General features: G+C 45.6%; 2 protein-coding genes across 2 annotated transcripts in view; one reads left to right on the top strand and one right to left on the bottom strand.

The window, feature by feature from the left end:
- LOC309564357 (uncharacterized protein) overlaps positions 1–25,953 on the top strand; it is a 1,447,080-nt gene that overhangs the window by 74,769 nt on the left and 1,346,358 nt on the right. The window lies entirely within an intron of this gene.
- LOC309563362 (uncharacterized protein) overlaps positions 1–25,953 on the bottom strand; it is a gene marked incomplete at its 5' end in the record, with an annotated part of 163,947 nt that overhangs the window by 39,868 nt on the left and 98,126 nt on the right. The window contains 6 exons of the mRNA XM_082267756.1: positions 6,731–8,014; positions 10,761–10,822; positions 15,833–15,932; positions 16,848–16,945; positions 20,126–20,234; positions 21,750–21,845. Coding sequence (XP_082123882.1) covers positions 6,731–8,014; positions 10,761–10,822; positions 15,833–15,932; positions 16,848–16,945; positions 20,126–20,234; positions 21,750–21,845 — 1,749 coding nt within the window. The remainder of the gene's footprint in view (positions 1–6,730; positions 8,015–10,760; positions 10,823–15,832; positions 15,933–16,847; positions 16,946–20,125; positions 20,235–21,749; positions 21,846–25,953) is intronic.

Below are 25,953 nucleotides of genomic sequence, written 5' to 3'. Positions count from 1 at the left end.
GATCCTCCTCCTGACCAATCAGGAGGCAGGTCCGAGACCCGCTTCCTGATTGGCAGAAAGGCAAACCCCATGCCATTGGCCGAGGAGGAGGCGGGAGGACTGAGGACTCGAGGAGACGCTGGGGGACTGAGGAGAAGCCGCCGCTACAGGTAAGTGCACTGGTCTCGGGGGGGCTTGGCACGCTGTTCACTCTGCATTGAAAGGGGGCATGCTGGTCTCTGCATTGAAGGGGGAACGATGATCTCTGCATTGAAGGGGGCACGCTGGTCACTGCATTGAAAGGGGCACGCTGGTCTCTGCATTGAAAGGGGGCACGCTGGTCTCTGCATTGAAAGGGGGCACGCTGGTCTCTGCATTGAAAGGGGGCACGCTGGTCACTGCATTGAAGGGGGCACGCTGGTCACTGCATTGAAGGGGGCACACTGGTCACTGCATTGAAGGGGGCACGCTGGACACTGTTTTGAAGTGGGCATGCTGGTCACTAAACTGAAGGGGCTTGCTGGTCACTGCATTAAAGGGGGCACGCTGGTCACTGTGCATTGAAAGGGGGTACACTGGTCACTGTGCATTGAAAGGGGGCACGCTGGTCACTGTGCATTGCAAGTTGGAACTGGTTACTAAAATTTTTGAATCCCACCACTGTATATATATATATATATATATATATATATATACACACAGACACTGTATACAGAGCAAAAAATACAGTGATGGAATTAATAACATTGTCTTGAGAATTGCCAAAATCATCAATTGCTGATAGTGTCTGTTTAATGCGCACCCCAGTATTACATGGAGGGACAGCTGCTGGACGAAGGGCATAAAAACGTTGCAGGAATCTTCTGTAAAAAAACTGAAGATGCCAACATTTATTAATAATGCAAAAAAGTGTGTAGAAAGTAGAGATGGACCGATTATTGGCAAAACCAATATATCGGTGGCCGATATGCACTTTCCCCGATATATCGCAATCGGCCTTTGGATTTACCGATATTGCAGATATTTTGGGAAAGTGCTGTACCGGAGTGATGCCCGCAGCTAGAGGCATCACCCTGGTACCGGTGTCCATAGCCGATGGTCAGCTGTCTTGTAAAGACAACCAATGCGGCCGAGAAGCCGCTCGGCTGTCATTCCAAGGAGCAGGAGGGGATGTCCCCACCCCCTCCTGCGGTCTTCCGCGGCTCGCCCGGGTCTCCCGCCCCACCAGGTGTCCCAGGCATCCTACCTGCACCGCCGCCATCTGACCGCCAGTTTCCTGGGAGTGATGGCATGACATGACATCAATTCCGGGTACTGGCGGCGCCAAATTCAAAAAACTTACAGCATTCAAAACAGCCAAACTTGGCGTTTTGAATGCTTTTAAGTGCAAAGGAGGGGTTTGGGGTCTTTTAGACCCCCAGATCCCTCCACCACAATACCTGTAGACATTAAAAAAAAAAAAAAATGAATGTCCGAAAATATCGGCCGATAACAATATCCGATGACCAAGATATCGGTATCGGCGTTAAAAAAACGATATTGGTCGATCACTAGTAGGAAGTGCCAAATCAGTTGGGGCAGCAACTAGGGATCCCTGGACTAGGAAAATGGAAATAGAAAATATGTATACTAGTGCGCTACCCTAAATGTAAAAGTGAGGTGAAATATCACAATTACACCTATTTCCTAACTTTTCACAAAAGCAGGATAACATGACAAGTGCAAGTATGAATATAAATGATAAAGGTGCTCGTGCTCTCTTATCAAACTAATAATAAGTATGTATACATTATAAAAAGTGCATATCATAGACAAAACATATCACTTCATGCATACATAAAGTGCACAGAAGTTGAATACGGAAATTATTCAATTATATGTGAATTAAAAACTCAATAATAAAGTGCAGAAAATGAACTGAGAAAAGTGCACAGTGCTATGTGCAAAAAATGTTATATAATAAACTTGGTGAAAAAAATACAGGCGTCCCAACCACACTCAAAATGGGATTCCAGCTATGAGATAATGTCCAGCAATATAAAGTGCATATAAAAAGGTAACTCCAAGAGTCTTAGGCCCCTTTCACACAGGCGGACCGGTCAGATCCGCCTGTCCGTTTTTTTGGCGGATCTGATCGGTCCCCCCATGCATCCCTATGGGGGATCGGATGTCAGCGGACGGTCCGTTCCCATCCGATTTCCCCATAGAGATGTATGGGGAACTGACAGCTGTGTCTCCGCACACAGCGCAGAGACACAGCTGTCGTCCTCCTGCTCAGCGGGGGATCGGCAGATTGATCCCCCGCTGAGATAAACGGACTCCATCCGACGGACGGAGTGTGTGAAAGGGGCGTTATTGTTATACAGTCCTTGGAGGATAGAGGTGGTAATCCAAATATTACACAGGTGCCACAGTGTTATCACACGTGCAGTGGACAGCAGCTTACATGTCCTCCACTGAGGGGGAATCGGCTGCCAAGTTGGGAGATGCTGGAGTGGGAGGCCGTTCCAGGGCCGTGTCCCGACCGCACTATCCTCCAAGGACTGTATAACAATAAGACTCTTGGAGTTACCTTTATATGCACTTTATATTGCTGAACATTATCTCATAGCTGGAATCCCATTTTGAGTGTGGTTGGGACGCCTGTATTTTTTTACAACATTTATTATATAACATTTTTTGCACAAAGCACTGTGCACTTTTCTCAATTCATTTCATGCACTTTATTATTGAGTTTTTAAAGCGGATTTCCCGCCTAAAAATCGATTTTGGGCCATCCGCTTGCTGAGTGTCACCTGAAAAACAAATAGATAATCACGATTTTTTTTTTGTTTACTTACCTTGTTATTGAAGAAAATATACTCACCTTCCTTCCACTTCCTCACTCTGCGGCCGCGGCCTGCGCCGTCACTTCCTCCTTGCGTTGATTCCTGGGAGCTGAACGTCATCGATCCCAGGAGTCAATGCGCCTGCACCGGCCCCGCTCGTCACTTCCGGTGCAGGCGCGTCATTCCCTGCTAAACAGCTTCTGGGCATGCCCAGAAGCTGTTTAGCAGGGAATGACGCGCCTGCACCGGAACTGACGAACAGGGCCAGTGCAGGCGCATTGATTCCTTTCCGTTGATTCCTGGGAGCTGAACGTCATCGATCCCAGGAGTCAATGCGCCTGCACCGGCCCCGCTCGTCCGTTCCAGTGCAGGCGCGTCATTCCCTGCTAAACAGCTTCTGGGCCAGCGCAGTGCATTGTGGGACCGAAGAGGACGCAGAAGAGGACGCGCTGGCTTCAGCTGCCCACACCTGAGATGGCAGCGCTGGAGAAGAAATTTTCAAGGTAAGTATTTCTTCTAAAAGGTAAGTGCAACCCGGGACAGATCAGAGGCTATCCATTGTGGAATGTACTAGCCCTGACTGTCCCGGGGGTATTTTTATTAAAAAATCATGTCCGTGGCCGGAACTCCGCTTTAATTCACATATACTTGAATAATTTCCGTATTTAAGCACTGTGCACTTTATGTATGCATGGAGTGATATGTTTTGTCTATGATATGCACTTTTTATAATGTATACATACCGTACTTATTATTAGTTTGATAAGAGAGCACCTTTATCATTAATATTCATACTTGCACTTGTCATTTTAGCCTGCTTTTGTGAAAAGTTAGGAATTAGGTGTAATTGTGATATTTCACCTCACTTTTACATTACATATTTTCGATTTAATAATCATAATACATTTATTAATTTATCAATTGTCTTCTAAAATACCACAATAAAATAAATGTCAGCTGAATTTAGTAAGGCTTGGCATGAAATTTTTGGGGGACCTAATTTATCATTATTAGTTTCCTTTCCAATGCTTGTCAACTACAGACATACCCCGTTTTACGTACACTCACTTTACGGACACTCGCGAGTACGGACACAGCTTGGTCAGCTTGACTCCCGATTTTTAACATTGGTGTCTATGGGAAATCTTGGTCAGCTTGACATGGCACTGCTCCCAAACCATAAGTGGCAGGGATACCAAACGTAGGGAGCACCAAGAGGGTACCCAGGACTACAACATATTCTATTTCGTGGCCGGTCAGCTTGCCTAGGTAATCTACCATGTCATAGTCCTGGATCCCCTTAACATGCTCCCCAAGCTTGGTGTCCTTGTCACTTATGGTTTGGGAGCAGTGCCATGTCAAGCTGACCAAGATTTCCTATAGAGATAGTGTATTTACATGCATTGAGAAATGAAAAAAAGGTATTGCTTCACTTTAACCACTTAAGCCCCGGAAGATTTTACCCCCTTCCTGACCAGGGGGTTTTTTGCGATTTTTTACTGCGTGACTTTAACGGACAATTGCGCGGTCGTGCGACGCTGTACCTAAACGAATTTCACGTCCTTTTTTTCCCACAAACAGAGCTTTCTTTTGGTGGTATTTGATCACCTGTGCGATTTTTTGATCATGCGCTATAAACAAAAAAAGAGCGTTATTTTTGCAAAAATAATATTTCACTTTTTTTTATATGAAATCCCCCCCCCCCCCCCCAAAAAAAAAATGTAAAAATCTAAATTTTTTAACATTTTTGGCCAAATTGTTTTATGCTACATATGTTTGGTAAAAAAAAAAAAAAAAAAAATCGCAAAAAGCGTATTTTGATTGGTTTGCGCAAAAGTTATCGCGTTTACTAACAAAGGGAAAGATTTTTGTCATTTTTGGTGTTTTTTTTTTAAACGAGTAATGGCGGCGATCTGCGATTTTTTTTTTTTTTGCGGTACTGCGACATTGCGGCGGACAGATCGGACCCTTGACTGACATTTTTGACACTTTTGGGGGTACCAGTGACATTACTACCGTAATCAGTGCTATATATATGCGCTGTTACTGTAAAAATGACACTGGCAGGGAAGGGGTTAACTGTATTGGACAGGGAGGGGTTAAGTGTGTCCTAGGTGCGTGATTCTAACTGTGATTGGACATGGCTACTAGTGTAAAAACAGAGATCAACTGTTCTACATAGTAGAACCATCTGATCTCCATTTTTACACAGGGGAGAATGACAGGCGGCTTGTTTACATAAGCCGCTCTGCCTTTCTCCCGCTGTACCGACGATCGTAGTGTGACCGGCGGACATCGGGTCCGCCGGTCACACGCCCGCACTCCTCCCTGAACGAGCCTCAGCGGACCCGTGCCTCAGCGGGCGCGCGCTCGCCCGCTATTGGCTCAAATCCCAGTGACAGGCGAGCGACGTAGATCTACGCCACTCTGCCTGGCCGGGGCTGACTGCCGCAGTAAATATACTGTGCGCAGTCGGCAACCGGTTAAGTACATTTTCGTTTTACATACATGCTCTGGTCCCATTGTGCACTTAGAAGTGGGGTATGCCTGTATTCTCAAAATCACATTCCATAAAGCTGAATTGTCTATAAGATTGGCCCTCTCAACAATGCATCCATGGACGAGATCTGACATCTTATCTAGGATGCTTCCCATATTAGCTCCAGTTCTGATATCCCAACTGGAACATGCCAAAACTAGTCTGGGGAAAAGTGTCCAAAAAAGAAAACCGGCTGAAAGGGTCAGCCCTGGCACTACCATGTAACTGAATGCATTCATGGCAGAACCTCCTCTACCAACCTGTCCACCAGATCAGAGCGAATGTCAAAAAAAGTGCTCAGCCTTTACATTTCCCTCTGTTCTCACAGGGTAGGTAAATGAGCTGAAGGTTATAAATTACTGATCAATCTCTTCCATATATGGAAGACATTTTAGTCTTTACTGAAGAATTTCTATAATTCTTGCAGAATATTAGCATGCATAAAGAAAGGGATGTATTCCAGAGATAAGACTATAATCCTTCCACTTTATAGAACTCCGACCACATCTGGAGTATTCTGTCCAGTTCTGGTCGCCAGTCCTCAGGAGGGATGTGTTGGAGCTGGAGAGAGTCCAGAGAAGGGCAACTAAACTGATTAGGGGATTGGAGGACCTTAATTATGAAGAGCGTCTGCAATCGCTTGATTTATTCTCTCTGGAGAAGAGACGCCTGAGGGGGGACATGATAGCAATTTATAAATATCTCAATGGGGATCTCAGCTTAGAAAAAAAGCTGTTCAGTCGAAGGGATTGCATGAGGACTCGAGGGCATACAATGTGATTAGAGGAGAAGCGTTTTAACCTCAGGCAACGTGGGGGGTTCTTTACTGTTAGGGCTACAGGATTGTGGAATTCTCTACCACAAGAGGTGGTTTCTGCGGGTAGTATGGTGGCTTTTAAAAGACTCTTAAACGTACATCTCAAGGATCAGAACATTCAGGGGTATGAGAGATGATTACGGTCACACACACCTACACAGGTTGAACTGGATGGACTATTGTCTTTATTCAACCTCACCTACTATGTAACTATAATGGAGTAGAAGGCAAAGCCGCACTTCCATAAAGTCCCACCATGATGTTTAATCAAAGGGGAGGGCATCTGACATAGTCCCCCCTCTGAGATGCATGCCTTAGGGCAGGGACTATGTTAGAAGCCTACTGCTTTGATTAAACTTCATGGTGGGACTTTATGGAAGTGCGGCTTTATCTTTCATTTTTGCCATATGTGCTGAGCCGGATGAGCTTCTGAAGCCAGTACCCAGTGTTGAGGGGGACCGGAGGAATATGCTTGGGACTTGGAGCAGTTCTGTGTCTACAAAAGCGCAAAATATTATGTCCAATGCAATTTGAGGCTTGTCGGGACGATATCCATAGACATCAAACTGGTTTTGCACACAGTTGTTTTTTCTGATGCCTGTTAAGGGAAGATTTCCTGGTGAAGGATCTTCCGCAATCTGAACATGAATATGGATTCTCACTACTGTGTGTGACCTGGTGGCAGACCATGTCGGCCTTCCACCGGAAACACTTGCCGCACTCCGCGCAGGAAAAGGGCTTTTCCCCAGTGTGAACCCTCTGGTGCCTCTCCAGCTGGGACTTGTGCGCAAAGCATTTCCTGCAGTCAGAACAGGAGAACGGCCTTTTGCCCGAGTGCATGGCTTGGTGTTCGACGAAGGAGGTCTTCCACCGAAAGGTCTCTCCGCACTCTTCACAGGAGAAAGGCCTCTCGCCAGTGTGGATGTTTTGGTGCCGGTCTAAGTGCGATTTATGAGCAAAGCTCTTCCCACATTCGCCACAGGAAAACGGCTTCTCGCCGGTGTGGATTTTCCAGTGTTTGACCAAGCTGGACTTGTGAATGAAGCATCTGCCGCAGATCATGCAGGAGTTCTGGCTCTTGTCAGCGTGTTTCTTCTGATGGAAGTTGAGCAACTGCCTCTCAGTGAATCTCTGTCCACATTCAGAGCAAGAATATGGCTTCTCTCCCGTATGGCGCCTCTGATGTTCAACCAGCCGGGCCCTGCGCATAAAACACTTCCCACATTCCGAGCAGGAGAAGGGCCTCTCCCCCGTGTGAACTCTAAGATGGAGGATAAGACGGGACTTGTGTAGAAAGCCCTTTCCACAGAGGGAACAAGAGAGCGGCTTGTCGCCCGAGTGGATGGACTGATGGACCAGGAGAGTCGAACGCAAAGCGAAGCTCCTCCCACACTCAGAACAGGTAAATGGCTTCTCGCCCGTGTGAGTTCTCTGATGCCCAATGAGTATGGACTTCTTCTCAAAGCATTTTCCACAGTCATCGCAGGAGAAAGGCTTCTTCTTCATGGAGACCTGCTGGTGTTTGACCAGCGTTGACTTCTGCCGGTAGGACTTCCCGCAGTCCGAGCATGAATAGGGCTTCTCCCCCGAATGTAAAGCCTGGTGTCTGCCAAGAGAGGCCTTCTGGGTAAAAAGCTTCCCGCATTCCGGGCACGAGTACGGCTTCTCGCCCGTGTGGGTGATCTGGTGCCGGAGTAGATGATCTTTTTGCCTGAAAATTTTTCCGCAGTCGGAACACCAGTGGGGCTTCCCTCCTGCGTGTACCCGCCGGTGACAGTTTAATTTGGACCTCTGTGAAAACTGCTTTCCGCAGTCGCCACAAGACAACAGCTTCCTGATTCTTGATTTTCCCTAAGGGGAAACACAGATTTATATTTTAGACTTTTTTTTACATAACTGACACAAAAAATAAAAAAATAGCACTAAAAAAACAAACTAAACAAGTTTTTAAATCAGCCATCCCCAACCGTCCCGGCAGCAGGAACCAACCTCAGCGACCAAAACCCCTCTATGAACGGGTTGGTGTTGTGCGAGCCTGGGTTGCTATGTCAGTTATACGGCCGACAAGCGGTTAAATACCACCAAAAGAAAGCTGTACTTGTATGAAAAAATTATAAAAATGTCATATGGGTACAGGGTTGCATGACCGCGCAATTGTCATTTAACCAGTTCTGGACCAGAAGGATTTACCCCCTTAATGACCAGGCCATTTTTGCGATACGGCACTGCGTTACTTTAACAATTGCGTGGTCGTGCGACAGTGTACCCTAATAAAATGTATGTCCTTTTTTCCCACAAATAGAGCTTTCTTGATTTATTTGATATTTGATCACCTGTGCGTTTTTTTATTTTTTGCGCTATAAACAAAAAAATAGGGACAATTCTGGAAAAAAAAAACAATGTTTTTTACCTTCTGCTACAAAACATTCCCAATAAAAAAAAAAAAAAATTAAAAATCTAATTTTTTCATCATTTTAGGCCAATTTGTATTCTGCTACATATTTTTGGTAAAAAAAAAAAAAAAAAAAAAATCACAATAAGCGTATTTTGATTGGTTTGCGCAAAAGTTATCACGTCTACAAACTAGTGGAAAGATTTATGTAATTTTCATTTATTTATTTTTTTGCGATCTGCGATTTTTTGCGGTACTGCGACATTGCGGCGGACAGATCGGACACCTAACTGATATTTTCGACACTTTTGGGGGGGGACCAGTGACATTACTGCAGTAATCCGTGCTAAAAATATACACAGTCACTGTAATAATGACACTGGCTGGGAAGGGGTTAACACCAGGGGTGATCAAAGGGTAAATGTGTCCCTAGGGCAGTGAACCTAGGCACCCCAGATGTTTTGGAACTACATTTCCCATGATGCTCATGCACTCTGCAGTATAGTTGAGCATCATGGGAAATATAGTTCCAAAACATCTGGGGTGCCAAGGTTCGCCATCACTGCCCTAGGGGGTGCTTTCTGTGTGGGGGATGGGCTTGCTGCATGAACACAGGGACCTATGTTCCTAAATAAGAGGAACACAGGATCCCTGTGTTCATCACTGATAGAGCAGCGGTCTGCCGTTTACAATGGCAGACCGCCGTTCTGTCTCCACGGGGACGGATCGTGGGTGCCCGGCGGCAATCGTGGCTGACGGATCCGCTGCTCAGCTGCAGTAAGTGGGTGCGCGGGCGCGCCCCCTGCTAGCGGTCCTGTGAAGCGACGTACAGGTACTTCGTTTCATGGGACAGAGCCGTCCTGCTGCTGTAAAATTACGGTGGTTGGTCGGCAAGCGGTTAACGACTTGCCGACCGCCGCACGGCCATTTACTGCGGCAGTCAGCCGCTCCTGGGCAAACCTACGTAGGGCTATGTTGCTCGTCCAGGAGCCCGTAGGGGGTGAGCGCTCCCCGCTCGTTCAAAGGGATCCCCGCGCGTGTGACCGGCGGCTCCGATGTGCGCTGGACACTCGCGATCTCCCGCTGGAGAGGGAGAAAGGCAGGCGGCTGATGTAAACAAAGCCGTCTGTCATTCTCCCTGGTGTGACTGCAGAGATCCTATGATCCTGCTATGTAGGATCGTATGTCTCTATGGTTAAATCACAAGCCACGCCCCTTGACAGTTAGAATCACACCCCTAGGGATACATTTAACTCACTGATCACTAATACAGTTAACCCCTTCCCTGCCATTACAGTAATAATGCATATTTTTAGCACTGATTACTGTAGTAATGTCACTGGAACCCAAAAAGTGAAAAAAATGTCAGTCAGGGGTCCGATCTGTCCACTGCAATGTCGCAGTCCCTCAAAAAAAAAAAAATAAATAAAATCGCAGATCGCCGCCATTACTAGTTAAAAAAAAAACAATAAAAATGACAGAAATCTTTCCCTTAGTTAGTAAACGCAATAACTTTTGCGCAAACCAATCAAAATACGCTTATTGTGATTTTTTTTTTTTACCAAAAATATGTAGCAGAAAACAAATTGGCCTAAAATGTTAAAAAATTTTGATTTTTAAATGTTTTTTTTTTGAGAATTTCATATAAAAAAAATGTGAAAAATATTGTTATTTTTTCAAAATTGTCGCTCTTTTTCTGTTTATAGCGCAAAAAATAAAAATTGCACTGGTGATCAAATACCACCTAAAGAAAGCTCTGTTTGTGGGGAAAAAAAGGACGTCAATTTCATTTGGGTACAGCGTCGCACGACTGCGCGATTGTCCGTTAAAGTCACGCAGTGCCGAATCGCAAAATAGGGCCTGGTCTTTGAGCAGCCAAATCCTCCGGGGGCTTAAGTGGTTAAAGTGCGATAGCGCTGAAAGGTGAAAGTTGGCATGGGCAGGAAGGGGGTGAAAGTGTCTGGTATTTAAGTGGGTAATATATAAATCATCAATGTTTTCCAATAAAAAAGTATTGAGAATAAAATTTGGTAAAAACCGTTACGCCTTGCCTTTGAACCAATGAGCCTCTGCTTTGCCCATCTGAATTTCAACAGCATTTCATTATCTGTCCAGAGAAAATGAATGGAGGTCTGCCAGGTAATAAACATGGAACCCCCATGAACTATGCTACATGTAACAGTATATATCACCACATTAACTTACCTTTTCTCCATCCGGAGCAGCGAGTTGACGTTTCCGCATGTTTACTCTTCTGTATCGTCCATCTAAAAGAAACAGTAGAGGATTGGTCAACCCCTTTCTTCAGAGGCAGCAAACACCTTCCCCAACACCCCAGTTCTATCTCTATGTGCCAGTTATCCACTTCTGGACCGGAAGGATTTGTCCCCTATGCCCAGGCCATTTTTTACGATTCGGCGCTGCGTTACTCTAATGAAAAATTGAGCGGTCGTGCGACAACGTACCCCAATAAAATTCCCTTTTTTGTCCTTTTTCCCCCACAAACAGAGCTTTCTTTTGGTGGTATTTGATCACCTCTGCAATTTTTTAATTTTTTTTGCGCTATAAACAAAAAAAGTGCGACAATTCTAAAAAAAAAAAAAAAAAAAAAAAATATTTTTCACTTTCTGCTATATAACATTGCCCAAAAAATAAAAATAAATAAAAATCTAAATTTTTCTTCCTTTTAGGCCAATTTGTATTCTGCTACATATTTTTGGTAAAAAAAAAAAAAAAAAAAAACAAATCGTAATAAGCGTATTTTGATTGGTTTGTGCAAAAAATGATCACGTCTACAAACTAGGGGAAAGATTTATGTCATTTTTATTTATTTATTTATTTTACTAGTAATGGCGGCGATCTGAGATTTTTAGCGGGACTGCGAAATTGCAGCGGACAGATCGGACCCCTAACTGACATTTTTAAAACTTTGGGGGGGGGGGGGGGGACCATTGACATTACTACAGTAATCAGTGCTAAAAAATATCCACTGTTACTGTAATAATGACACTGGCAGGGAAGGGGTTAACCACTTAAGCCCCGGAGGATTTGGCTGCTAAACGACCAGGGGGTATTTTGCGATTCGGCACTGCGTGACTTTAACGGACAATTGCGCGGTCGTGCGACGCTGTACCTAAACGAATTTGGCGTCCTTTTTTTCCCCACAAACAGAGCTTTCTTTTGGTGGTATTTGATCACCTGTGCGATTTTTTGATCACGCGCTATAAACAAAAAAAGAGCGTCAATTTTGCAAAAATAGCAATATTTTTCACATTTTTTTTATATGAAATTCCCCCCCAAAAAAATGTAAAAATCAAAATTTTTTAACATTTTCGGCCAAATTGTTTTATGCTACATATGTTTGGTAAAAAAAAAAAAAAAAATCGCAAAAAGCGTATTTTGATTGGTTTGCGCAAAAGTTATCGCGTTTACTAACAAAGGGAAAGATTTTTGTTGTTTTTTTTTTAACGCATAATGGCGGCGATCTGCGATTTTTTTTGCGGGACTGCGACATTGGGGCGGACAGATCGGACCCTTGACTGACATTTTTGACACTTTTGGGGTTACCAGTGACATTTCTACAGTAATCAGTGCTATACATATGCACTGTTACTGTAACAATACACTGGTAGTGAAGGGGTTAACTTTATTTGGGAGGGAGGGGCTGTGTGTGTCCCTAGGGGCGTGCTTTCTACTGTGATTGGCTGTGGCTTGAGGTGTAAGGACACTGATCAACGGATCTACATACTAGATCCGTGTGATCAGTGTCTTTACACCGAGGAGAATGACAGGCAGCTTGTTTACACAAGCTGCCTGACTTTCTCCCTCTCCCCCGCCGATCGCAGAGTGGCCGGCGGACATCGGGTCCGCCGGTCACACGCGCGGGGGGGACCGTGACCGCGCGGGAGCGCGCCGCCGGCGGCGCGCGCTCGCTCCCCAGACCCTCCCAGGCTAGTGACGTACCGATACGTCACTCTGCCTGTGAGGGGCTGACCGCCGCAGTATATAGTCGTGCGGCGGTCGGCAAGCGGTTAACCTAGGGGTGATCAAAGGGTTAAAGTGGAGTTCCACCCTAAAATGATACTTACCTCCATCTTCTCGCTCCGGGTCACCTGAAAAACAAATGGATAATCGCATTTTTTTTTTTTTTTTTTTACTTACCTCGTAGAGAAGAAAATATACTTACCTTACTTCCTTCTTCCTCCCCTCGGCGGCCACGGCGATTCGTCACTTCCTGGCTTTGCAATGATTCCTGGGAGATGAACGTCATCGCTCCCAGGAATCATTGCGCCTGCAGCGGCCCCGACGTCAGTTCCGGTGCGCGCGCGTCATTCCCTTCTAAACAGCTTCTGGGCATGCCCAGAAGCTGCGCAGGGATGACGCGCGCGCACCGGAAGTGACGGCGGGGCCGGTGCAGAGCATTGTGGGGCCGAAGAAGACAGAAAAGGACGCAGAAGAGGATCGGGCTGGCTTCAAGCTGCCCACACCTGAGATGGCAGCGCTGGACAATACTTTTTCAAGGTAAGTATTTGTCCTAAAAGGTAAGTGCAACCCGGGGCAGATCAGAGGCTATCCATTGTGGAATGTACTAGCCCTGACTGTCCCGGGGGTATTTTTATAAAAAAAATATTCCAGGGTGGAACTCCGCTTTAAGTGTGAGCCTAGGGGGTGTTTACTAACGGTATGGAGGATGGGCTTGTGCAATGACCACAGAGACCTGTGATCCTATATAGAAGGATCACAGGCGCTCTGTGATCTTTTCAGAGAGAAGAACGGTCGGCTGTGTTTACAACAGCTGACCGTTCTTCTCTCTCCGCGGGGAGCGATCGCGGGTGCCCGGTGGCAATCGCGGCCGCTGGTCTCGTGGTTCGGCATCCTCGCTGCCTAGTGGTCGCGTGTTCCTCAGCACCATACATGTGACCAGTGTAGGGCATCGTTGGTTCACGCAGGAGAGCCAGCCTGCTGCAGGCGGTCGGGAACCAGTTAAAGAGGAGCTCCAGTCTGGGCAACAAAAAGTTTGAAAGTCAGCAGCTACAAATACCGTAGCGGCTGACTTTTAATATAAGGACACTTACCTGTCCAGGGATCCAGCGATGTCGGCACCCTGAGCCGATTCTTCAATCAGCTTTGGGTGCAGGCACCAGCATCTTGACTAAGGGAAACCGGCAATAAAGCCTTCAGGCTTCACAGTCGTATTCCTACTGCATATGTGCGAGTCGCGCTGCGCTTTCTGAATGGTCTCGCCATCCTCTGGGACCTGTGTGTGCCTCAGAAGGCAGCGGGGGGAAGGAAGAGGGGTAGGAAATACTCAGAGATCCCCACAGTGATCTTACCCAGAAGTGGGAGCGGGTACCTGGCAAACCCAAGTACCCTCTCCCCCCAAAAGGGTGCTAAATGTGGCGGGGGGGGGGGGGGGTTGCGGATAAGTGGAGCTTCCCCTTTTGGATGGAGCTCCGCTTTAAACTGATGGCTCCCAACTGTGCTATGGACTCTGTGTGCCACTCACCCCCAGCGTGGCGGGGGGTGGGTGGCAGGCAAATGATCCAGCACAGCCCCCCCAACCACCAAAGGGTGCCCGCTCCCCTTCTCTCAGCACAGCTACTCCCTTCCCTCTCTGTAGTCACATCAGCGACACGCTGGAAGAACAAGAAGAAGGGGGAGAACAAGGAGAAGGGGAGGGAGGAGAGCCAGGTCGGGGACAGGATTGTCACAGAGCACTGGTGAGACCCATACACTGCTACGGTCTATAGGAGAGAAGAATCATCACCATGTCCTGGGGTCCTTTATACTGAGCAATAGGCGTGCGCACAGGGTGTGCCGGATGTGCCTGGGCACACCCTAATCACCTAGTGCACATTAGTATTATCGCTTTGCCAGTGAGGAGATGGGAAAGATCTCCCTCTTACCTGCTCTGCCATAAGAGAAGTGCCTATGCACTTCTCTTTCACTGTGCCAGCAGGGAGAGTAATGTACCAGGGCCATATACATGCAGGCACACACATGCATGTGTATTTGAGCTTTGGGGTGCACACCCTACCCTAACGCAATAGGCTGCGCACACATATGTACTGAGCTGGCTTCAGATGACAGACTGCACAACCCCCCCCCCCCTCTCCTATCTCTGGTGCAGTGCTGTATTTTGGCCTAGGTCAACAAGGCCCAGGCCTAGGGCGGCACTTTGCAGGGGGGCAGCAAAAAAGCCACCCCCCCTCCACCTGAGACTCAATTGGCCACTGGTTGCTAGAACTGCCTCTCTCACCAGCCTCTCTCTCATCCCCCTCTCTCTCTCTCACTCACCCCCTCTCTCTCACCTCCCTCTCTCACCTCCCTCTCTCTCTCACCCCCTCTCTCTTTCTCTATCATCCCCCCTCTCTCTCTCTCATCCCCCCTCTCTCTTATCCCCACACTCTCTCATCCCCCTCTCTTTGATTCCCCCCTCTCTCTCTCATCCCTCCCTCTCTCTCTCACCCCCCTCTCTTTCGACCCCCCCTCTCCCTCTCTCTCTCCCTCCCTCCCTCGCCCACCCCCTCTCTCTCTCTCATCCCCTCTCTCTCTCTCTCCCTCCCTCACCCTCCTCCCTCTCTCTCTCCCTCACCCACCCCCCTCTCTCTCTCCCATCCCCTCTCACCCCCCATCTCGTGAGATCTCAGGGGTTCACGCTTGTAGTCCTTCAATTTTGGAGGGAGACACATACGTTAAAAAACGAGTGGGGCAAATTTACATAATGGGGGGGGGGTGCCCAATTTTAGTCTTGCCTGGGGCAGCACAAAACCAAAATACACCACTGCTCTGGTGACAGGCTGCACCCCCCTTCCCCAGTCCGTTGCAGGCTTGTCTTCTGGGAGGTGGTCCCTGTTGCCGAAAGGTTGGGGACCACTGTTGTAGAACGCTGCTAACTGTCAATTTGTGTATTTCTAGTCCTAAAGGATATATAAAACCAACAATAATTTTATATACTGCAGCCACACCAATCATTGATGGGGGGGCTGCATTCGTTTTTTCAGACTAAGTACATTTTCTGCAAGTACAGAAAATATATGATGATCTTTCTATAATTACAGTGTTATTGTAACGTCCTGTCTAGTGAACTGATAAAATACCGTCCCCTCCTTGCAATGGAGATGAAGAGAGGAGGTATACAAATCAGGGTGACAACACTGCTCCTCAAACAATACAGTGAGTGGGTGTTGTCACACTAAAACAAGGAGTGTGTCACCAATAAAGGAATAAAAAAAAAATCTGAGATTATTTTCTGGATTTCAATGTTTATTACTCACCTGTGCTGATCTCTCCAGGAATTTCCTCCTCCTTATTTGACTCGTTGACAGATATATCATCTTCTTCCTTCACCTCTACTTTAATAATCAGATTTTCATTCTGAACAACACAGATCCAACATTCAATACATCGTATGCTATATGAAATAGGACAGAATAGAAATACAGATAATGCCTTGCAAAATAACTACATGAGAATGAAAGGACCCATACAGGAAAAAAAATGTCAGTGGCCTCCACCTGTAAAACCATTCTGTTTTGGAGGTTGTCTCATTGTTGCCCATCTAGTGCACCCGTTTTCAATTTTATTAACACCAAACCAGCTGAAACTGATTAACAACCCCTTCTGCTACTTAAAGAGGAGCTCCAGCAAGCTATAAAAAAAATAAAAGTCAGCACTACAAAAAGTGTAGCTGCTGACTTTTAAAAAACAGCCATTCACCTGTCCTACAGTCCAGCGGTGAGCTCACCCCAGCCGTCTTTATCCTCCGTCCTCCCTCGGCAGCACCAGTGTTTTATCAGAATAACGCTACCTATCAGATTCTGCAACCGGAAGTGATGTTCGGACGAGAACAACTTACTGCGCATGCGCCATGCGTTCCAACATGGCCGCTATGCATTCCGATAGGTTTCCTAATGTAACAGAACACGAAGCAGCGGCGGACATCTTCTTACACCCACGCAAGTCTTGAATTTTACATTTATTTTAGCAGTAAACTCACCTTATATACTGACCGGATCAATATCCCAGAAGTTTAGTTGACTTGATGCTACACTCTGATTAAAAAGTGTTCCTTTAATTTTTTTGACAAACAATCCTATAAGAAGGCAAAAAAACCCAGCAAAGCATGATCCAATTTGCTCCAGCAGGGGAAAAAATTCCTTCCTGATCCCCCGAGAGGGTGGATCCAGGGCAATCGGATATACCCTGGATCAACTTTACCTATAAATGTATGTATGTGGACTTCTCAAGCCAAAAAGTTAAAGGAAAACAAAAAAACATTGCACAGCCTACCAGGTCATCGTTTGAAATGTTATGATCTTCCTGTGTGGAATCTTGAGGATAAAGAGGACTGGAGCATCTCTCTGGGGTATTTCTGTTACTGGATCCATCTGTAGGAAACACACATAAAATGCCATGTGAATACTGTATATCATTTTCATATATATATCTATATCATATACCATGGAATTGACCTCCAGCCTTCACATCAGTTTTGCACAGGTGATGATCTGTCTCCTGTACTGAAATGGCCTACTCTGATTTCACTGCACACTGTGAGCTTCTCACAACGGGTAGGATAGGTCCACTTTAACTGCTTCCCAGCCGGTCTATATAAAATGACAGCCAAGGGGGAGCTTTCCCATCCTAAATGGACGTCATACGACGTCCTTCCAGTCTTGCAAATCCTGCATGCTCTAACGTGTACGTGTTGTACCGGTCCAGCCCTGGTACCATCTGATTGCTGTGATTGGTTACAGTGATCACATGGTACCAGGCCTGGCCCAGTACAACACGTACACTTTAGTTGTACTCAATGAATGGCTTTCATTTAAAGCCATTCATTGTGTATTATTGTGATAATTTTTGTGATTGGTTACAGTAATCACATGGTACCTGGGCTGGCCCGGTACAACATGTACACATTAGTTGTACTCAAACTTGTACTCAATGAATGGCTTTCATTTAAAGCCATTCATTGTGTAATATTGTGATCATTTCTGTGATTGGTTACAGTGATCACATGTTACCACGCTGGCCCGGCACAACACGTACATGTTAGTTGTACTCAATGAATGGCTTTCATTTAAAGCCATTCATTGTGTATTATTGTGATAATTTCTGTGATTAGTTACAGTGATCACATGGTACCAAGGCTGGCCCAGTACAACAAATACACATTAGTTGTACTCAATGAATGGCTTTAATGTAAAGCCATTCATTGTGTAATATTGTGATAATTTCTGTGATTGGTTACAGTGATCCCATGCTACCAGGGCTGGCCCGGTACAACATGAACACGTTAGTTGTACTCAATGAATGGCTGTATTATTGTGATCTTTTCTGTGATTGGTCACAGTAATCACATGGTACCAGCTCTGGCCCGGTACAACACATACACGTTAAATGTACTTAATGAATGGCTTTCATTTAAAGCCATTCATTGTGTATTATTGTGATAATTTCTGTGATTGGTTACAGTGATCACATGGTACCAGGGCTTTCCCGGTACAACACGTACATGTTAGTTGTCCTCAATGAATGGCTTTTATTGAAAGCCATTCATTGTGTATTATTGTGATCATTTCTGTGATTGGTTACAGTGATCACACGGTACCAGGGCCTTCCCGGTACAACACGTACACGTTAGTTGTTCTCAGTGAATGGCTTTCATTGAAAGCCCTTCATTGTGTATTATTGTGATAATTTCTGTGATTGGTTACAGTGATCACATGGTACAGACAGGGCCAATCACTGCGCATCTGTACCATGTGATAGCAGTGGCCAATAACAGCTATCACGATAGAACACACTGGCAATGAATATGCCATTCATAAAAATGATTGCTTATAACGGAGATCTTCACTGTTTTCAGCAATCATAGTGTAAAAAAAAAATAAAACACTGATCACCTCCCTAGAGTAGTACAGTGTCACTATGGTTACACAGTATGTTGTCACCAATCAGTATCCCTGATCGCCCCCAACTAGTCATATGATGACACTGTACTGCTCTGATGTCGGTATGTAAAAAAAATATATATATATATATATATATATATATATATATATATATATATAAAAAAACAAAAATATGATATTAACCACTTTACCACCGGAGGATTTTGCTGTCTTACGTCCGGGCCACTTTTTGCGATTCGGCGCTGTGCGAATTTAACTGACAATTGCGCGGTCGTGTGACGCCGTACCCAAACGAAATTTACGTCCTTTTTATCCCACAAACAGAGCTTTCTTTTGGTGGTATTTGATCACCTGTGCGATTTTTACTTTTTGCGCTATAAACAAAAAAAGAGCGTAAATTTTGAAAAAATAACAATATTTAACATTTTTTTATATGAAATTCCCCCCCAAAAAAATGTAAAAATCTAAATTTTTTTAAATTTTTGGCCAAATTGTTTTCTGCTACATATGTTTGATAAAAAAAAATCACAATAAGCGTATTTTGATTGGTTTGCGCAAAAGTTATTGCGTTTACTAACTAAGGGAAAGATTTGTCATTTTTTTTTTTTTCTTTACGCGTAATGGCGGCGATCTGCGATTTTTTGGCGGGACTGCGACATTGCGGCGGACAGATCGGACCCTTGACTGACATTTTTGACGCTTTTGGGGGTACCAGTGACATTACTACAGTAATCAGTGCTATACATATGCACTGTTACTGTAAAAATGACACTGGCAGGGAAGGGGTTAATTTTATTGGAGAGGGAGGGGTTAATGTATGCCTGGTGCTTACTGACGTGTGTGGGGGGAGGTGACTGAGTGACACAGGGACAGAGCGCATGTTCAGCTATGCTGAATCCTGCAATCTGTCACTGTTTGTCACTTAGGAGATCTGCCCGCTCTGTTTACACAAGCGGGCGGATCTCCGAACTCGATTCCCCCGACGATCGGGGAAGAGCAGCGGCGATCGCCGCCGCTCCTCCCCTGGCCCGACTCCCGCTGTGACTGAAAACAGCGGGAGTGCGCCTCCGGCGGCGCGCGAGCGCCGCCTACAGGGGGAGGAGTCCAGCGACGTAAGTCTACGTCGCTGGACGGAATCGAGCCACTTTGCCGCAGTACAGTCCCAGTGACTGGTCAGCAAGTGGTTATATTTCTTCATTTTACAACAAAATTGTGACAAAGAATTTATGACTTCAAAAAACTCACCATGCCTCTTACTAAATACCTTGAACTGTCTACTTTCCAAAAAGGGGTCATTTGGCGGGGGTTTGTTTTTGTCCTGAACTTTTAGGGCCTCAAGACCTGAGATAAGTACATCAGGACTGATCAAATATATACACCATCGTTTGTGGACTCTACAGACCATAAGATTCCTGGTTCATGTACAGGCACCATCCAATATTTTCAGCTTACTCCCCCTCTGTGTGTAAACCTACATTGGGCGACAGTGGACAACAAAAAGGGGCCCGGGGACCGAGGAGCTCTGAGGGTAGAATATCCATCTATACAAGCAGAACTGGTCTATGTGAAGAATTGGATGGTCTTCTGAATGATCTACAAGCTGACGAATGAACAGAAGAGAAGCCTGGAGCTCAGACAGTACACACTTACCTGTGCTCATCTCCAGAGGAACTTCCTCCCCTTTACAGTGCTCCTCACCCCTCAGATACATCTCATCTTCATCTGTATCTTCCTCTTTAATGGCAATCACATGGCTCTCCTAGATTAGGAATGAAGAACTCGTAAGATCGGCACAGCTTCTTTGCCATGTAAACCAGCATTTCTCAACCTTTTTTCAGCCATGGCACCCTTTAAAAGTGTGCAAAATCCTAATTTAAAAAATGGAAATGTTACTTCTCAACGGGAAACCAGAGTCTGGGACGATGCACACAACTGCCTTGATGAGACTAACTTCACATCAAAAGTCCTACCATCACATCAAAAGTCCTACCATCACATCAAAGGTCCTACCGTCACATCAAAGGTCCTACCATCACATCAAACCCCTTGATCACATCAGAGGTCCCCCATCATGTTTGAGGTCACCCATCACACCAGAGGTCCTTCAGCCACGTCAGAGGTTCCTCCATTATATCAGAGGTTTCCCCATCACATCACAGGTCCTTCCATCATATTAGAGGTCCTTCCACCACTTCAGAGATCCCTTATCACATCAGAAGCCCCCCTTCACATCAGAGGTCCTCTGTTTACATCAGAGGCCCCCCCCCCACCACAACAGAAGCCCCCCTCATCACATCAAAAGTCCCCCATCACATCAAACCCCTTGATCACATCAGAGGTCCCCCATCATGTTGGAGGTCACCCATCACACCAGAGGTCCTTCCACCACGTCAGAGGTTCCTCCATTATATCAGAGGTTTCCCCATCACATCACAGGTCCTTCCATCATGTCAGAGGTCCTTCCACCACTTCAGAGATCCCTTATCACATCAGAAGCCCCCCTTCACATCAGAGGTCCTCCGTTTACATCAGAGGTCCCCCCATCACTTTAGAAGCCCCCCCATCACCACAACAGAAGCCCTCCCCCCCCATCACATCAGAGGTCCTCCCTTCACATCAAACCCTTGATCACATCAAGAGGTCCCTCATCACATCAGAGGTCCCCCCATCACGTCAGAGGTTCTTCTACCACCTCAGAGGTTCCCCCCATCAAATCAGAGGTTCCCTTCAGAGGTCCCCTATTACAATAGAGGTCCCTCAATCACATCAAAGTCCCCCCATCACATCAGAGGTCCTTTCATCACATCAAACCCCTCATTCAAGTCAGAGTCCCCCAACACATCAGAGTTCCCTGTTCATGTCTGTGCCCCCCTTATCACATCAGAAACCCCCCTTCACATCAGAGGTATCCCCTTACGTCAGGGGCCCTATATACATAAGTACACACATTACATCACAGCCTCCCCATCACTATAGAGCTCCCCAGTCATACAGACCCTCCCTGCCACAGAGCTTCTCCAATCACACTGTCCCCTCTTCACATCAGAGCCCTACTTTGTGACTCTAGCAGCTTGGCACAGGTCAGGATGTGGAGGAGGTCTGCAGGAGACTGGTTTTCCTCCTGACCCCTAGAGCATCATTGGTTGTTATGCTACTGGTGGATGGCCTGCCAGCACCATGGCAATCTAGTGAAACTGGGGTCCCGTGCTTGCAGCACCACAGTTGAGAAACCTAGATGTATATCATCGGGAACATTTGATATCCATCAACCTACCACATGGCCTTCAAGAATCTCCTGATGTTCCTGTGTGGAGTCCCGGGAATACAGAGGACGGGGACATCTCTCTGGGGGATTTCTGTTACTGGATCCATCTGTAGGAAACACACACACTGACTGAATACATTGTTTCTATGTCTTTATATCAGAGGATGTGTGTATCTAGGGGGGTCCTCAATACAAGAAATTAATGTCTCCTGTTACCCGGTGATGTGAGGGGCGGCCGCTTCTCCATCAGTCTGAGGGGCAGCTGCTTCTCCATCATGACCTCCTTGGAGAATGGTTGGTCTACCAAGATCGAGTTCTAATTAAAAAAAAATAGAAATGAAAAAAGAAGATGGCCCTGAACAGTTCTCATGTTGGACAAGTACTGGGGGCAGCTGGTTCTCTATCAGTCTGAGGGGCAGCTGGTTCTCCATCAATCTGAGGGGCAGCTGGTTCTCTATCAGTCTGAGGGGCAGCTGGTTCTCCATCAATCTGAGGGGCAGCTGGTTCTTCATCATGACCTCCTTGGAGAATGGTTGGTCTACCACAGGGATCCTCAAACTACGGCCCTCCAGCTGTTGCGGGACTACACATCCCATGAGGCATTGTAAAACTCTGACATTCACAGACATGACTAGGCATGATGGGAATCGTAGTTCCTAAACAACTGGAGGGCCATAGTTTGAAGACCCCTGGTCTACCAAGATCAAGTTCTAATTAAAAAGAATAGAAATGAAAAAAAGAAGAAGACGGCCCTGAACAGTTCTCATCTTGGACAAGTACCGGGGGCAGTCATCCTAGTCCTTAGCTTACAGGGCAGCCTACTTCCACCACAAGTCTCAATTCAGCCTCCAGTTGGTGTGGGACAAATCAGGCTGTTTCCAAATATGTCTACACTGGCCAATCAAGCTGAATAAAGTGATTTGATATACCAGATGCCTGGTCAATCCACTTCAAAGCCAAGCCCTACCCAACCAACTAAACCGTCCATTCCTTTACAGCCAAAAAAGTTGACATCTTGGCTCTGTAGCGCAATGGATAGCGCATTGGATCTCTAATTCAAAAGGTTGTGGGTTCGTGTCCCACCAGAGTCGCCAAAAAAAAAAAAAAGTTGACATCTTAACCTCTGTTTGGTCTGCAGTTGCTATGGGGCCACCCATGTGATCGGTTATGACTCTGGCTATTGGATGGCTTGACAATACGGTTGGGAGGACAAGCAGCTGTGGCGTTATCATTAATGCCATGCCTTGAATGCTTACAGGGCAGCCTACTTCCACCACAAGACTCATTTCAGCCTCCAGTTGGTGTGCGACAAATCAGGCTGTTTCCAAATATGTCTACACTGGCCAATACACTTCAAAGTCAAGCCCTACCCAACCAACTATACCCTTCATACCTGAACGGCGGGACACAAACGGAGACACATATTAAACGGCAAAGGTCTCTTCAAGACCCATTTGGGATATGGGACTACCCTCCCTCTCCTTTTGAGACAGATGTATATTCCCTCAAGTATTGTCTCTCTACACTAATAAAACCCATGGTTACAAGTTATGTGCATGGCCTATCACACATGAGAGTCAGCTGGGTGCCCCCATCCCAGAATACTTGAATCGTCTGCCTCTTTATATACAAAAGAAAAAATATATAAAGGAAAAAACATAATAATCTTCTGAGCTGTGAATTTTTACCTTTACAGCTCACAAGGCTTAAACCCATTGCTTGCTAGTTTAAGTGTCACCTGTTGCCCTGCCGTTCCCCATCTGAGATTAATTGGAACCATAGGTGGGTTCCTTTTTACCCCCCATTGGCCGTTGATCGGCCATGGATGACTCGGTGTATTGCATTACAGGAGAGAGTACTTAATCGTCTGTGGTCCTGAAGAAGCGTAATGCGAAACACGTCGACCTTTCCAGACCAGTACAACACACGTACCTCTTGCAACTAATTATGTACAACAGGGCTTGACAAATTTTCCTGAAATCTAGGAGCCAGATAAAAAAGTTAGAAGCCAGTTTTTTTTTTTTTAAACTAACAACCAAGCTTTATTTAATTAAACGGATACTAAATTTACACATAAATACGACTAGAACCCCACTCTCCTCTATAGCGCAATTGGATGAAAACGGACTGTCTGTCTCTTTCCATCCGATGCCATCTGATCCGATCCATGGGATGGATAGAAAATAGAACCACCATCCGTCTGTTTTTGGCTGATAGGATCAGATGGCGGCAGATTACTGCTCCATAGAGGAGAATAAAGGATCCGATCAGGTCTGCCTGAAAAACTGACAGGCGGACCTGATCAGACAGCCCGTGTGAAAGGGGCCTTCGGCTGTGGCATGGCGATGAGGAAAAAAATAAATAAAGATTATATATATATATATATATATATATATATATATATATATATATAAAAATATAAAAAATTTTTTAATAATAATTGAAAAAGAAAAATAATTATTTTTTTAATAATTAAAAAAAATTTAATGAATAATAATAACCACACTCCCTGTCAAAGGTAACTAACTGGACAGGGAGATGGGAATGCAGTGGAAACAGTCATTACTCCCAGCCACCACAAGAGGGCGCCAGTTCCCATTGGAAGCCTCTCTCATTTCAAGAAGAAGGCCGAAAAGCCGGGGCCTCAATTTTCAGACGGCGCGGAAGTGCGTGCACTCGGGGAGGAGGTGGGGGTGCAAAAATGACAGGACACCTCCTGCAGGGCACCCCAGGCGCCAGGTCGCTAATTCTAGTCGCAAATGCGACCTGGCGCCCGGGGTTTGTCGAGCCCTGATGTACAATGTTTGCATACCCATTACAATGTTTGCATACCCATTTGGAACTTGTGTGGAGGTTTTTCCCCATTAAGAATTCGGTTTTAATATGTTGTATGATGCACATATGTCTTTTTGATTTTCCTTTTATAAAATGCCTTCAATAAAATATCAATGTTTTTAATCAAACAATTTTTTGCCTGTTCAGTGTGTGCCCTTAAAGTCCGCAATTTCCTGTTGTGCAACCATTGTTGTACCAACTTTTTTTGTCTATACCCTTCATTCCTTTACAGCCAAAAAAGTTGCCTTCTTAACCTCTGTTTGCTCTGCATTTGCTATGGTGCCACCCATGTGATCAGTTATGACTCTGGCTATTGGATGGCTTGACAGTACGGTTGGGAGGACAGGCAAATTTGATGTTATCATTAATGCCATGCCTTGAATGGAACTGTTGAACCAATGGATTGAAGTAGAGAAAGAAGTAGAAATACTTACCTTATTCCTCGCTCCAGAAGGCATCCCCCTTGCTGTGTGACTGGTCCTGACCTGAAGCCTCTTCCCTTTGGAGCTCCGGGTGGCGATCGCACCCTGATGTCATCATGTACAATGCAAGGCCAACCCTTATTTAGATTCCTTGGTTTCCTACCGTATAAACTTTGGGCAACCAGTAATACGCATCTGGTGTGAATGGGCCTTGAGTTAAGTCTTTCCACTTCTTCTTTTACCCCCTACCCTTATCGAAGGGCAGGGCTTTTCTTCTCAGATAATAGGTGCAGGAACTCCCCCCTTTATGGGTCAATTCTAGTCTCTGCCCCTACCCACCCCCAAGCACCGTTTTCTTGATTCAAACCCTCAACCTCTCAGTGCTGCCCCCTTTAGAGAATACAGAGCCAGGTATCATTTTGTGATTCTAATGGCTCGTTTCCACTGAGCTTTCTGGTACGGTTCGGTTCGGTACGGTACGCCAGGCCTCGACAAAACCCGGGCGCCAGGTCGCATTTGCGACTAGAATTAGCGACCTGGCGCCTGGGGTGCCCTGCAGAGGGTGTCCTGTCATTTTTGTACGGACTTCCGCGCACGGAGTGCACGGACTTCCGGGCCGTCCGAAAATTGAGGCCCCGGCTTTTCGGCCTACTTGAGATGAGGCTTCCAATGGGGAACTGGCGCCCTCTTGTGGTGGCCGGGAGTAATGACTGTTGTAATTACTGTTTCCACTGTTTGTTCACAATGCATTACCATCTCCCTGTCCAGTTAGTTACCTTTGACAGGGAGTGTGGTTATTTATTATTAATTTAAATTTATTTTTTTAATGTAAAAACTAAATAATATTTTTTTCTTTTTTTTTTTAATTATTAAAAAAATATATATATTTTTTCCAATTATTATTATAAAAAAAAAATATATATATATATATATATATATATATATATATTAATCTT

Source organism: Pelophylax lessonae (genome assembly GCF_965119305.1).
Source record: "Pelophylax lessonae genome assembly, chromosome: 9".
In the NCBI taxonomy this organism is placed as follows: Eukaryota; Metazoa; Chordata; class Amphibia; order Anura; family Ranidae; genus Pelophylax; species Pelophylax lessonae.
This window is presented reverse-complemented; position numbering and strand designations above follow the sequence as displayed.